This window comes from Lates calcarifer, linkage group LG11 (assembly GCF_001640805.2).
Source record: "Lates calcarifer isolate ASB-BC8 linkage group LG11, TLL_Latcal_v3, whole genome shotgun sequence".
In the NCBI taxonomy this organism is placed as follows: domain Eukaryota; kingdom Metazoa; phylum Chordata; class Actinopteri; family Centropomidae; genus Lates; species Lates calcarifer.
In genome coordinates, this window is record NC_066843.1 from 19688064 (window position 1) to 19702148 (window position 14085).

The window sequence follows — 14085 nt, forward strand, 5'->3', positions numbered from 1 at the left end:
AACTCCAGTGTACTCACACAACACCAGCAGAATGCTGGGCCGTGTCTTGAGTGAAACAAAATGCGACGAGCAGAATTTAACAGCCTAAGACATAAGAGGAAGAGAGCCAACACAAGGAACCATTACTCTTTGTTCTCTTGGTAACACTGCATTCCTGATCCCATTGCTTGGGATTTGAGATAGATATGCTTTGTTGCCAAAGGAGAAAATGAGTACAAATGCACATATCTAAAGCCCTGGTTCTCTCCATTAATAAACATCCCAATATTAATAGTTATATCACCACCAGATATTTATTAAGTGGAGTTTGTGTCCTTTCTAAGTCCTTAAGACAAGCAGTTTTAGTGATTTACTCAATTGGGTTACAGCAATATCTTATGCCACAGTCACGTCACATGGGACGAACGGTTCACATTCCCATGTGAATAACTTGTAATGTGTAATTCAGTTGCTTGTAAACATCTTTAGTTGCAGCCAGTCGAAAGCAATCAGGTAACGGGAAGTTACTGTGTAAAATAGCTGCCAAAAATTACAATGCTAGGGGGTCAAGAGACAAACATAACTACCAGTCCTGTGTAAGTACAGCAGGTATTACATGGTTTTATTCATATGCATGCACTGAGAGGTATGTGTTTGACAGTAGCATTCTTGGATTTTGGATTGCATGGAAAATATGTGATTATGCTTACCTAACTGTTGCTATTTAGCCATTTAGCCTGATGTTATTAGCAAAGTGAATTTAATGCATTGTGTTGATTTTGTGATATGTGATTTAAAATCTTCTCGTTTTACAGAATTATTAAATAGCATTTTAATTGTAAGAGTCAGGTCTGATAGTCCTGTCAACCACACTCCATATTAACTCTTACTTCTAAAGTGAAATAGGTCATATATTAGCAAGACAATGTTAATATTGTTATTTAGCTATGCAACAGAGGAACAACTTATCTCTGCAGAAGACCTAGTCTATGTGGAGTAAGATCTCAGGATACAGCATTACTACACAGAATCATTCATGTTTAGAAATGAACACACATGACTGTACAATGCTAAGATGAAGATGAAGGGGAGGTAAGAATTCAGGGCTTGCATGGGATTTCGAATGTCATGTTGATAAATTGAATTAATTAGCTGTTAAAAAAGATTATGGATGATAATGTAAAAAGCTATTTTTCTAAGGAAAGGGGTGTGAAGATGGAAGAACAGAGGGAGGGTGTAAGACATTTTAAGCAAGACTATTTAACTTAACTGAAAAAAAAAAAATTATATGATAGTTATGATAGTTATAAGAAAGAAAAACCTCTGGTGCTCACTCTCAGTAGTTTTGCTGATACAGTCATCCTTGGTTTGATATGACAAGTAGCTAATGTTAGCAAATATTACTTGATCTGCTTGCTTCTCTTACTATTTACCATATAACTGGTAACCACAGTAGTGACTGTTGTGCATAAGTTTGATAGTCTTGCTCTTAGCTTTAAAATGAGTGAAACATGAATTGTGTAAAGTGAAAAACGTTCACCTCAGTGTGATGTTTTACATTTAAAATGTACTATAAACACACTAAAACACAATAAAGGTTGGTTATTTAAAGCTACTACTGTAATCAAAATCCTAGGGTGGAAGGGATACTAAATGTATAAAAGCTAATCTAATAGCCAACTGGCAAACTACAGATTTTCTTCTTCTAACCTTCTGGGCTTATTGCTTTGTTGTTGATCTTACCAGTGCACAGTGAGAGCGATGGGCACCTTAAATTCTGATTTGATCTCCTTCATTCAACCTGGTGATTGCAAAATAAAGCCGTTAAGGTCAAAAGTTGATGAGGTCACTGATTGTTAGCCTTTTGTTAGGAAAATGAGAACATCCACTCTGTGTGCAGTGTGGATAATATTGGAATCAATCAATATGAATTATTATGTGTCATTACTGAGCCTTGTTCCTGTATGTTCTGTCAGTAATGTGTATGGAAATCACAACATGTAAAACAAAAGAAAACAAGCTGACAAGGAAATAGAGGAGAAACATAAAAAGGGAAGAAGATAGGAACAAAAAAGAGGGTTTAAATTGATGGAGTTTGCCAACAAGCAATGAGAGTGAAACAAGAGTTAATTTGTGTAGGGCTGTTGTACTCACGCCCCCTCATCTCTGAGCAGAGACAGGAACTTGGACACTCTGTAATCTGGGTCCATCTGGAAACAAAAAAAAAAAATAGCAGAGAGAGAGATTGTAGAGTTTGTTGACAGTTGAAACAAACAGTGGTGCAAATAATAGAGAAAAATCAATATGGGGCCCTGACATCAATAATCTCCCAGCAACCACAGCTGGTGCCAATATGGAGCTCCTCTGTCTAAAACGCAGTAGTAGATAAATGTCCCTCACTGTCCAGTGACATGAGTTTACATATGATAAAAGATCATGAAACTGTCTGCCTCCCTCAGTTCTTTCTGGCCTCGGGCAGGCTGTTCTGAAATATTAAAAAGTATTGACGCAATGAATTTCTTCATTCTGCACATGCATGTTTGTATTGCAGTTGGTTGAGCTGACTGGCTAATTAACCAGTACTGATTTGAAAGATGTTTAGATGAAGGGCTGCAGTGAGTCTGAATGCAGCCTCAGAGGTGCTGGTAGGGAGATTTTGTTACCTTTGGACTGAAGCTTAAATGTCTCCCCTTGTTTCCAGTCTTTGATTTTATTGTACAGGCATTAGAGTGGTATGAACCTTCTTGTCAAATTGTGCCATATGCTAAGAGTTCTGGACATCTTGGTTCTCATGATGGAGGCCACCCAGTAGTGCCACTGGTTCTCTTACAGTGATGCATTGATCATGTGTACTGAAAAAGTGATTGTAATATAACACAAAACAGATCTGGATCTTTTAACTGTCTACTATAAAAACTGTTTCTCTGTTAATAGTGAGGTAGTGGTGTGTATTTTTGACTGCCACTCCAACCTTCACACATCAACCATTCCGTGTTCCAAAGCCCATTCATGGTGGTTTAGAAACTGTTACTATTATCACCGCTTTGGTGCTTTTTGTACCTGCAGTGACATCTCGATGAGCACGAGGAGTTTCTTGATGCCGATCCAGACGCGCTTTCCTTTGAGCTGCTGTGCGATGCTGGCCCGCTCTTTATCTGTGAAGCTCCCCAGCAGCTGCAAGAACAGCAAAGACATTAGAGACATGAAGATTTTTAAGACTAGTTTCAAAACCTGAAGCCTAAAGGCAAAGTAGAGAAATAGAGAAGGAGCCAGAGAAAACCTCCTCTTAATTATGTTTAAACCTCTTTTTCTTTTTTCTCAGAGACTTTTGTGAATTCAGCTTTTCCCTGAATACACTAAGGATTTTTCAAGGCTGTGTGTGTGGATGAATGCGTGCTCTTGAGAATGGACGATGGTATATAATTCATCACATCCATCTGTGCGTCCTTGTATGAATGCACTGTAAACATCTTTACCTTCAAGCATCCAAATGTGTATATGTTAGACTACATTACAGTGAACATCTGTGACTGCATGAATGTGTATGTGTGTGTTTATACCTCTAAGGCGTCAACTAGTTGTTCCCCAGTAGAGATGTTGGGAATGTGGATGGTGGTGCTGAAGGCGTCCAACATCTCCATCTCCTGCAGCACGTCCTTCCTGCTGGTGGTGCCAATGATGAGTAGCTTCCGACCCTATACACATAACAAATTCCGTGGTGAGTAAAGATTAATTGTCCATTCAAAAATGCAATATGAGTAGATCATTACTCATGAGAGTAGACAGCTTTGACCACAGGCACACATTAAGACTTGACACTTTTAGTTATAAGGTATAAATATACTCTTCTATGGAGTCTATTGAGTCATAGGAGTGCCAAATAAAGGAAAATATGTGTAAAATTCTTATGGAAATATAAAGAGTAACAAATAAAAGAATAAATAAGGAAATTGAAAAATGTGGAAATACAAAGACAAACAAATAAAATAATAAAAAAAAAACTGGAAATATAGAGACAAATAACAAAATATAAAAGAATAATAACAAGCATTTTCATTTATTTCCACATTTATTTGTTCATTTATATCCCTTAACCTTTACTTATTCTTTTCCCTGTTGCTTTTGCTTGTCTAAATTGCAAATTGAATGTTTATGTTTGTTGTTTTGTTTTGAGTTATATGGCAGAGGAGTAAGGTATAACAGACTTTGGATACTAACACAATAGTTTACATTATCAATTAATCATTGAATTTGGTCTTTTCATAGGATTTATTGACAATAGCATGGAAACATATAATAGGTTTCTGATGAACTCTGACCTTGGGTGGAGCTTTCTTCAGCAGCACGAGCAGAGCCTGAAGGACCAAGTTGGAGAAACGAGGACCAATAGGGACGTAGTCCAGCAGACGCTCAATATCATCCACTACCACGCAGCTGAGCTGGGATTTATAAGCATCATCAAAGACCTGAAAGAGAATAAGGGAGGGAGCAAAGAATGAAGAAAGGAAGGTAATAATGGATGGGAAAAAAACAAAGGGAGGAGTCAGTGGTGAAAAGGAAGGAGCAGTTGAATAAAAAAATGAAATCAGACAGATTAAATAGGTTCCATAAGCCATTCTCCTAAATGTAAATGTTTCATTGTTTGCTGGCATACTGTAGGGGTTACAACACATCACAACACTTACTTTTTTGATTGCCTGGCACTTGGAGATCTCTGAGTGTCCAATCATCTTGTCTGGAGAGCAGATCTTAATGAAGGGGAACTGCGAGTCCTCTGCAATCTTGGCTGCCAAGGCTGTCTTTCCACTATGGGGTGGACCTGGGTACACCAGGGGTACAATTTACTGTCTGCATGTGTTTGTATCAGTTTGAAAGCTGGGATGTTATTTAAGTGATTAAGTGCAAATAAGCTCATTTCAGTCAAACTGTACACTGTTTTATCATTCACAACTTTTCTGAGTTGAATAGTACCTCCACATGCTGTATGTTTGCGTGTGTTTGTGATTTATTACCCTCCAATAACACAGCCACCAGTGGTGTACGATCACTGTTCTTAGTCTGTTGCACCAGCAACTCTCCATCATCCAGAACATGAGTGACTGGGTCGCCCCATTTGATGATGCCATTCATGATGTAGCTGGAGTAGTCCTCCTGGTTTGTACCAAAGGCCTGAAAGAAACACGAGGACGCACTGTTGAGTATGTTTTGTTGTTTCACAGCACAGGATTACACTAATTACAATAAGCTCCAAAAAGAACTGCTACATACTGGTTTTATGTCATTGTTGAGGGATCCCAGGAAGTCAGCTCTGGTGACCTGCAGCTTCTCTGCCCTCTCCATGTCCACCTCAACTGTAGATGTAGCCTAGAAAGGAACATACATATACATCTGCATCAATACAATGCCAAGTTAACAGTCTCTGCCGTCTGTGAACTCTGGTCCAGATACATTCATATCTATAGAATAAAAGGATTCTAAAAAAAAAATCCCATTCACATTTGTTGGTGGCATGCATTACAGTGGTACTATATGTTTTTACATTATACATTTTTAAATGTGAGGACAGCGTATATAAGAACCATACTGATTGGACATTCTGTGCCTTTTGTAACAGCAAAAATTTTTGGTAGCACTAAGATGTGCTTATTTATCACAGGGTTGGTTTAGGCAAGTCACATGATTCCACATGGAGATGAAGATGGGTGGTGTAGATAACATATTTTGAATGATGTGATGTAAACAAGAAGGATAATGCCCTAAAGTTGACCCTGGTAGACTGCTATGACCTGAAGGGCAAAGGTCACAATCTGTTAGTATGATTTGTTTTAATGAGTTTTTATTTTAAAAAGTGTTACAGTGAACACAGTTCAACAGGAGCTGGTTCTTGTAAACTGTGTTTGTTGGCATCCAAAACCAACCTTGATATGTCGGTTCATGGCGGTGGACTGAGCGGCCCGGACCAGGCCCTCCAACTCTGCACCACTGTAATTCTTGGTCTCAGCTGCCAGTTCCTTGATGTTAACGTCAAGAGCCAGCAGATTGAAGCTTCGCATCTTGTTGGTGTGGATGGTCAGGATCTGGACACGGCCCTTCTCATCAGGCAGACCTGAAGGTTAGAAAATGAGGTAGTGAGGGGTGGAAGGTAAAAGAGAAGACAGGAAGGGGTATGAGAGGTTGGAGGCGGAGTGAAATGAAAGAATGAGGGAAGAGGGCAGTGAGGGAAAGAGAGAGGAAAAACAGGAAAGAGTCAGTGCTGATATTCATATCAATGATCCTGTTATATTACAAACAATATGTAAAACATCATGAGAAACATGTGACCTAAGGAAAAAAAAGAGGACGTTGAACAAAGAGAGAGTTTTTTTTTTACACTCACCAATTTCCATCTTGACCTCAAATCTGCCAGGCCTCATCAGGGCATCATCTATCAGGTCAGGTCTGTTGGTCATACCTGGAGAGAAAGAAAAAAAAGAGAGAGACTGAGGGAAGGACAGAAAGAAGGGGAATTATGAGACAGAGCAGCAGACTGATATTTACTAAATAAATGATGTTAAAATTATTTCATATGATTACCCCAATATTGTGTTATACACACCACTTTTTTTGGAGATAAAAGGCATTTATCACTTCAATTATTAAAAAAAAATGTCCTTGTATGTTTTGCTTATATTCAAAATTTTTATGGGTTTTGCAGCTTCAACACTACAAAAAATGAGTGACAAATTAAAGGAAAAAACAACATAATATGAATTAGGGTCAGTGAGAATCTCCCAGACATCTATAATACTCCACAATAGATTAGGGCTGTCAGTGTAAATAAAAACAGAGGACACTGGGGAACAAGGCTGTGCTGCTGATAGTGTAGTATAAACGATGGTGATGATGTGAAGATGATGAAGAGAAGATCTCCGCTGACACTGTCTTTCTTGTATATAAAGGTTTATTACAAAGAAATTCAGCATCAAGACAAACACAGCGGCAGCTTGTGAGAGGATCCGAGCCAATATTGATCTCTCTCCCTAACAGCTCTAAACATCAGTATATATAGGGTACTTGTTTACATGTTTTATAATCTAGCAAAACATCCTGACCTCATTCAGTGACCTCTTATTCCAAGAAACAGAGAAAAGGGAAGAAAAAGCCCCTCTCCCTAACACTTACATCAATATGTTCACAACCATTAACTTAAACATGACCCCAGCAAGTAGAAATCATGTGAAGCCTTGGATTTTCCCAGAGGATAAAAACATATATGAACCATGACACCAAAGAGACTGAGAAGTACTGTGTGAAAGTATTTTGGATTCTGAACAATTCATGGTAAATTGCCTCATGCATAAGCTGCAAGTATGTGGTTTGAAATGTGTGTGAAACAGATTCCTGCTCTCGTATCAGTAAAATGTATCATGAAGTCATAAAGCTGCTGAGGAGGACAAATGGGTGAATCCCTCTGATGCTACTTACCGATGACCAGGATGTTGTTGAGTTGCTCCACACCGTCAATCTTAGACAGAAGCTGGTTGACCACAGTGTCGTGCACGCCCGTGCTGCTGGCACCTGTGCCTCTCTGCTTGCAGATGGCATCCAGCTCATCAAAGATGATGATATGGAGGCCGCTGTTGGCTCCCAGCTGGAGACAAGTGGAGTTTTAAAATGGTAAATTTTTGTTTTGTGAAGTAAACATATAAAAATGTGCACTGAGCTTCTCTCACCCTCTTCTGCTCCTCCTCTGCCTCAGCAAACAGTTTGCGGATGTTGGCCTCAGACTCTCCCACGTATTTGTTGAGGATCTCTGGGCCATTGACGACCTTTGGCTCACGGGCGTTGAGCATCTTGCCAATCTGCCTGGCCATCAGTGTTTTACCGCATCCTGGAGGGCCGAACAGCAAGATGCCCTTCACGTGCTTACACCCTGGAGCAAAGAAGGCCAGGAGGGAGGAGAAGGAGAGGAAGAAGGAAAAAAAAGGAAGGTCGAAAAAGAAGACAGATGGGAAATGAAGAGTGCAGGAAGAATTAGAAAGCAGGGATGCAATAAATAAAGGAAGAAATCAGAGGACAAAGCAGGGGTGAGATAGGAGAGGAGAGGGAAAGACATTGGGAAGGGAAAAGATGATTACATGTTAGGTTATAAAATAGTTTTCTGTGCTCAGAGCCATAAGGCAAAGAAACTAGATTAATAAAGTGAATCATAAAGGCCAAGAAAGAAATTATATGTTATTGTCTTTGTGTGTGTGTGTATGTGTGTGTGTGTGTGTGTGTGTGTGTGTGTGTGTGTGTGTGTGTGGTGAAAAATAGCTGCTTACTATGACTAACCCTGTCTCCTCCACTCTAGTACTCTATATTAAATTTTGCTACCACAGGGAATACACCGTACATGAAATCACTTGCAAGGTTGAATAATCCAAACAATGTCTGATCCATAAAATAAAATACATTTTTATTAGAAGTACCTGCATTGAATACATGTCTCATGAGGACAGAGAGATTTTAAATCTCATAAATACATTTAAAAATAGAGACAAGTTGTCTCATAACCATCCAATAAAAAGCACTGTGGTCAAAATAACCAGCAAACCTATGTAATCTGGCAAGGTGAAAATATGAAAAGTGATAGAAAAGAGTGAGGACTGGTGGAGTTTCTCACCCATCTGCTCCACAATGTCTGGAGGGAAGACTCGGGAAGCAAAGGCTCTGCGGAAGATGTCAGAGAATTCCTTGTCCAGACCTCCAATTCCCATCTTTTCAAAGTTCCAGTCTGGGTTGATGATTGTCTGTCGTGCCTCCTTGGTCTTTGCCTTACCTGTTAAAATGCAGATGGGAACTTAGCCCGCAAATCTCAGAAATATATTTTCAAACCAGTGACTACTTGATGATGACTCATTTTATTCTGAACTACATACAAGATATTTGTAAAAAGTTCTGCAAGTAAACCATGTTTTTAATTTTCTTGTGTGTTCAGGGTGATTTGGATGTTTGTCATGGGAGGAGAGTCAATAATCAATGAAAAGCTGAATTTGGTCTTCAAGTGCAGGGGTGTGAACTCTTCTGAGGGGATTTGAGAAACATGATGCATTTGTGAGAGAAAACTGGAATGTACTCTTACTGCCATCTTGTGGAGCAAATAGATTAAATAAGGTTTGTTACATGATGGCTGGGCAGGGCCTCATACTGTTCATTCAACACCCTGAGTTTGATGGTTGTGCAACACGAATCTCAGCTTTTAAAATCAGTGTGGTTATGACCATATTAAGTGATTAAGTGACTTTTTTTCTTCCTGAAGGGAGAAAGAAGGAACGTACCGACTAGTGTGAGGGAAGAATTCTCTGCCTTCTCAAAAATCACCTGACTGTTGCCCACCATCAGCCCAATGTCGATCTGTCAGAGAGAACAGAATTACTGTTTAACATTTAGACTTCATTAGCTTCCTAGCTTCCTTTATTTACCTTTAAGCTAACGATAATCACATATGATATGTTCATGTGTGCCCTCTGCACTCTGTGACCTGGAGCTCATCTTTTCCTTTTCCATTTTCTTACGATGTAGAAATATCTCCCTACACCTCCTGATTAACATATTAGCTAGGACAGGACTCTTGTTTAGAATATTCATGTACAGTGGCCCATAATACACACAAGAGCAAAAGAACAAATACTGAGACAGAAATACAGCAATAACAACTTATAGCAGAGAGAAATCACATACATTAAAGAACGTGGTTCAAATCTAAAGTGCAGCATTTGGAGCACATTTCTCTCTGCTTGTATGTGTTTTGATATATTCAGCATTTCTTAATTGGGAGAAAGTTTTGTAATGTTGGTAGTTTCACTTTTGTGTGTGTTTCAGCACTTGCTGCATTTATGGATTTGGAGTATATTGTCTTCATGTTGGCACTTGTGTGCACTTAGTCCTTGCAATGCAACGTATACCATGTAGCATTAAGAATGTATGCTGTAATATATCAAATGCCTTTGTCCTGATTAATTATGACTAACTGCACCAGCCCTGCACCATTTCACAAAAGCAATTAAATTTTGAGCTGACTCTCTAGTAGGTATTAATATGGCGAGGTAATGTGTTTGTCCAGAGCAATCAATAAAAGCCCACATGTACTAGAAATGAATCATAGTGGGAAAGTAAAAGGGATCACTGAGAGACAGTACGATTCAGTAACAGCCAGACAACAGTCTCAAGATGTTGTGGCAACAAAACCCAAATTTGACAAAGGGCTGTGAGCAGTTACATGTTTGGCTTTACTGGTTTTGATGACTGATCTCAATATACAGGTAATATACCTTCTGCTGTTTCTTTCCAGAGGCTGGCTCTCCTTTGAGGATGCTGGCATCCATAGCCTCGATATCCTTCACCATCAAGCCAAACAGCTTGTCGCAGAAACTGAATACCAGCTGAGAGACAGAGAAACAAGAGGAAGATCAAAAAACCTACAGAGCAACATTGTCTGTGTATGTATATGTGTGTTTGCTCTGATGTTTTGAGGCGTATGAATATATAAACCTGCTGGGTGACAGAGAAGGCCTGGTTGTTGAACTGCTGGATGAATTCGGCAGCCATCTTGTCTGAGTCATAGGGAGAGGAGTCAGTGCTCTTCTTTTGCAGGAAGTCAATTTCGATTGTCATGGCGCCAATGCACTGCTTGGACTTGTCAAAGTTGTAGTTGGACACTGAGGAGACAGACAGGGGCAAATCATCTTATGCAATAACCATAATTATTCAGATAGACACTGAACTGGAATGAAAAGAATGTATCACGACAGGAGTGCAAAAAGCATGTGAAGAAAACTAAGAACAGCATCATCTAACACTGGACTAGCACAGATAATAGCACAGATTACATTATAGAAGAGTATCAGTAGAACAGGACTCTGCCTTTGAATGGTCACAGCCAGTTTCAAAGAGTCTTTTCAACCAGCTCATGGAGCTGGATGCTATTATTAGCTTATTCAGCTAGCTAGCTACAGCTGACCTGCCTGATAATAGTTATAATTTCAGCAGCAAAATCAATGGCTGCAGCCCAGAAAAGAAAAGCAACTTTTGTCTACCTCTGACTGAAACAAAGGACCTAGTGTTTAAAAAAATGACTAAGTTATTGATTGTGAACTGTATAGGTGTTATATGTAAATGAAAAGCTACAGTAACTGAGGGGGCAGGGCTTAATGACTGGTCAATCACAGCCAACAGAGCTGCGATCTTCTGTTTGTATAGTTAACCATCAGATGCAGCCGTCAAATAGAGGATATTATACCTTCCACCTCCTGGCCGATGGAGAGACCGGCCCATTTCCTCTACAAGAGAGATAAGGAAAATAAATATTAGGAAAGGATGAACAGTGAGCCAACAACTAGTAATTAATAATGTGTGAGAGTGTGTGTGTCTGTGTGTGTGGGTACCTGAGGCAGGCTGAAGGCGATACTTCCAGGTGCAACAGTGTGGTGGGTCTTGACTGTAAACACAAACTTGTGGTTGGGTGTTGTCTTCACAGTCACATGTCTACAGAGATAGGAGACAGTTGGACCCTGATCATTACATGTTTTCATCATTTCTTCTTGTGACGAGCACATGACTGTCACTGACTTTGTCTGTCTGCAGGGTAAGAAGCTGCCTGTTGAAAAATCAAGGCAATCATCCAAAATAGACTCCAAATCTCCACAGGGGGTGACAGTTCTCTGTGTGTTTGTCGCTATGAGTGACTCCTTCCTCATTACACATTGTCATTTGTTCCATTGTTAATTTAAAAAATACAGATTAGTGCAGGTTTAATGAAGCATATGCACCACTGCAAGACCAACACCACTGTTTACTGTTTGGTGGCACTAAATGATGAAGATAGTTGCCATGGCAATAAAATATATTCACAGGATAAACTGAGATGACACATTTATTTTAAGACCTGTCAGGTAGCTTCTACTTTAAAATAGGTATACTGTGCTCTTGTGTGTAGTGACCGAAAGGAAACTAACATGCACATCAAAAAGTGCATACATGTTGAGCATCTGGATACAGTTAACCTCTACATGATGTTATTTTTCCAGTGTGTTTTTATTTATTTATCCATTAGAAGCTTCTGTTTTTTATTAGCAGCTCAATCCCATTAATTTCCATCAGCAACATTTCTTGCTGCAGCAGAGACAAATGCAGCAGGATCACAGTGACATAAAGTATTTGAATGCTAATTATGCTGCAGAGGCAAAACAGACTGGAGAGGCTTTTATTTCACAGTGGCCCCAAACTGTGTGACGGGGACGAGATGCGCCACACACTGAGAAAATAAAGGTTTGTGTAATTTCCTACTTGATTGATTGAGATTAACACTGAAGTATTTTACATGTTAGTGAATCCAAATGGCAGCGATAACTGTCTGAACCTTCAGCTTGAGTTAATACAAACCTGTGCTGCATTCATTTATAGATAAATGTTAAGTTAAAAAGCTGAAAGTGCAGTATTACCAGCCTCTATAGCAATTAGCATAGTGGGAATATTTTTGAGTTTTTAAGTTTCTGTTTGACTCATATGGATAATGACCCCTTACAGTGAAAGTATGACAGACTAAAGACCTCCCAAAACACTGATTTAAGTTATTATCCTTTAGATTTTCATTATATCAAACCCTTTTTTCATACTATTAATGCTCTGCATTTTTTGCTGCAGTAGATTTTTAATGCGTTTGTATTTTGTCACTGCCTATCTATGGAGTAGCTTTAATTGGTTCTGGCAGAGTCCACCATTCCTGTGTTGTGTTTAAATTGCCTACGCATGCGTAGGGGATGCAGATTAAATGATGCATTGGTGTACTGCAGCATTAACTGGCAATTTACTCATCAGGGATCCGATAACAGAAAATGTCAAAACAAAGAAAGTATTTTGTTCTTTAGTATTGAGGAATTGTTAGACTGCAAGCATCAGTTTTATTTTATTTTTCCTCGTCTTAAAGTATGAAATCAAGACTACCAAAGCTTACTTTGACACTTTGTGATTCAGGCTGAAAAGGTAGGTATAAACATCAAATCCCTGCAGCTTTAATTATCATTATTACAATGTAAAGCAAAATAATCATGATAATCACATACTACATGTCAGTGCAGCCTCACATCAGATTATTGACAGAGACCTTCTGGATGAATGATGGGTGATAAGGTGGGTGGATGGATGGGTGTTTGAATAGATGAGAAAATGACTGGAGAGATGCACAGGTAGGTGCCTATATTGAAAAACCCAATGATGAATAGGCGATAATGACTACTCACTGTCCTGACTGCAGATCTTTCTCGCTCACCACGGCACAATTAGTCAGCGACAGCTCATCTGTCGGGCATCGCGCCGCTTGCATGGTCTATGAAGAGAGGGACAGAGGAGGAGGAGGAGGAGGAGGAGGAGAACAGTGGACACCAAACATGAATTCTGGGCTTGTGAAACATCACATCAGAGGGAAAAAATCCATTGTAACAAAAATCCACTTTTGTTGAAGCTGTTGCTGCTTCACTTGTGCGGTACTGTTGGATGATTTCTGAACTAAGTGCATTCTGGATGTTAAGAGTGCGGCAGCAGTTTAACATTGCACTCACCACGGACAGTTAAAAAGTATCAGGATCAAAATCAATGCAGCAGAACCAGGGATATCATCTTTTCTATTCCACACATTCTTCTTTTTTTTGTCAAAACCTGGTGCCTACATCACCCACAATGCAACTCACAGTTGCTTTAATTGGTTTATTGAACAATAGATTTACAAACAGCAATTCAGCCATTGGAGTGACAAGCACAGAAAAAATGGTGTGTTACAGTGTGTGTGGAAATTGTTCACAAATGGTTCATGTCATATTTAAATATTACCACCTCTGCAGCAATATTCTGGTTAACTGTTAAGATGGATTTGGCATCTGCAGCATGCCAGGCAGGCAGTGAACAGGTTCAGGAAAAACAGAACCACCGATGCCTGAAAAGAACATAAATCACTGTATCACTGTAACCAAAGTTCCCAACGTGAGAGAAGAATCATTAGAGGAAACCTGTCAGTGTTACCAAAGGAAGCGATGGAGAAAAGATGTGAAATAGCTGATGAGCAGCTGTAATCACCAGATGGTAAGAGATAGA

At 39.4% G+C, this 14085-nt stretch overlaps 1 protein-coding gene across 2 annotated transcripts in view; it reads right to left on the bottom strand.

The window, feature by feature from the left end:
• The window catches only part of LOC108898576 (vesicle-fusing ATPase), a 33771-nt gene that overhangs the window by 1467 nt on the left and 18219 nt on the right, over positions 1-14085 (bottom strand). For both annotated transcript variants that reach the window (XM_018698502.2, XM_018698503.2), the window contains 18 exons: positions 13239-13324; positions 11385-11484; positions 11240-11279; positions 10492-10658; positions 10272-10382; positions 9279-9354; positions 8624-8779; positions 7692-7891; positions 7444-7609; positions 6356-6430; positions 5898-6085; positions 5248-5343; positions 4992-5148; positions 4665-4798; positions 4299-4445; positions 3540-3674; positions 3040-3153; positions 2134-2189 (listed from right to left, as the gene is read on the bottom strand). In XM_018698502.2, coding sequence (XP_018554018.1) covers positions 2134-2189; positions 3040-3153; positions 3540-3674; positions 4299-4445; positions 4665-4798; positions 4992-5148; positions 5248-5343; positions 5898-6085; positions 6356-6430; positions 7444-7609; positions 7692-7891; positions 8624-8779; positions 9279-9354; positions 10272-10382; positions 10492-10658; positions 11240-11279; positions 11385-11484; positions 13239-13324 — 2204 coding nt within the window. The remainder of the gene's footprint in view (positions 1-2133; positions 2190-3039; positions 3154-3539; positions 3675-4298; positions 4446-4664; positions 4799-4991; positions 5149-5247; positions 5344-5897; positions 6086-6355; positions 6431-7443; positions 7610-7691; positions 7892-8623; positions 8780-9278; positions 9355-10271; positions 10383-10491; positions 10659-11239; positions 11280-11384; positions 11485-13238; positions 13325-14085) is intronic.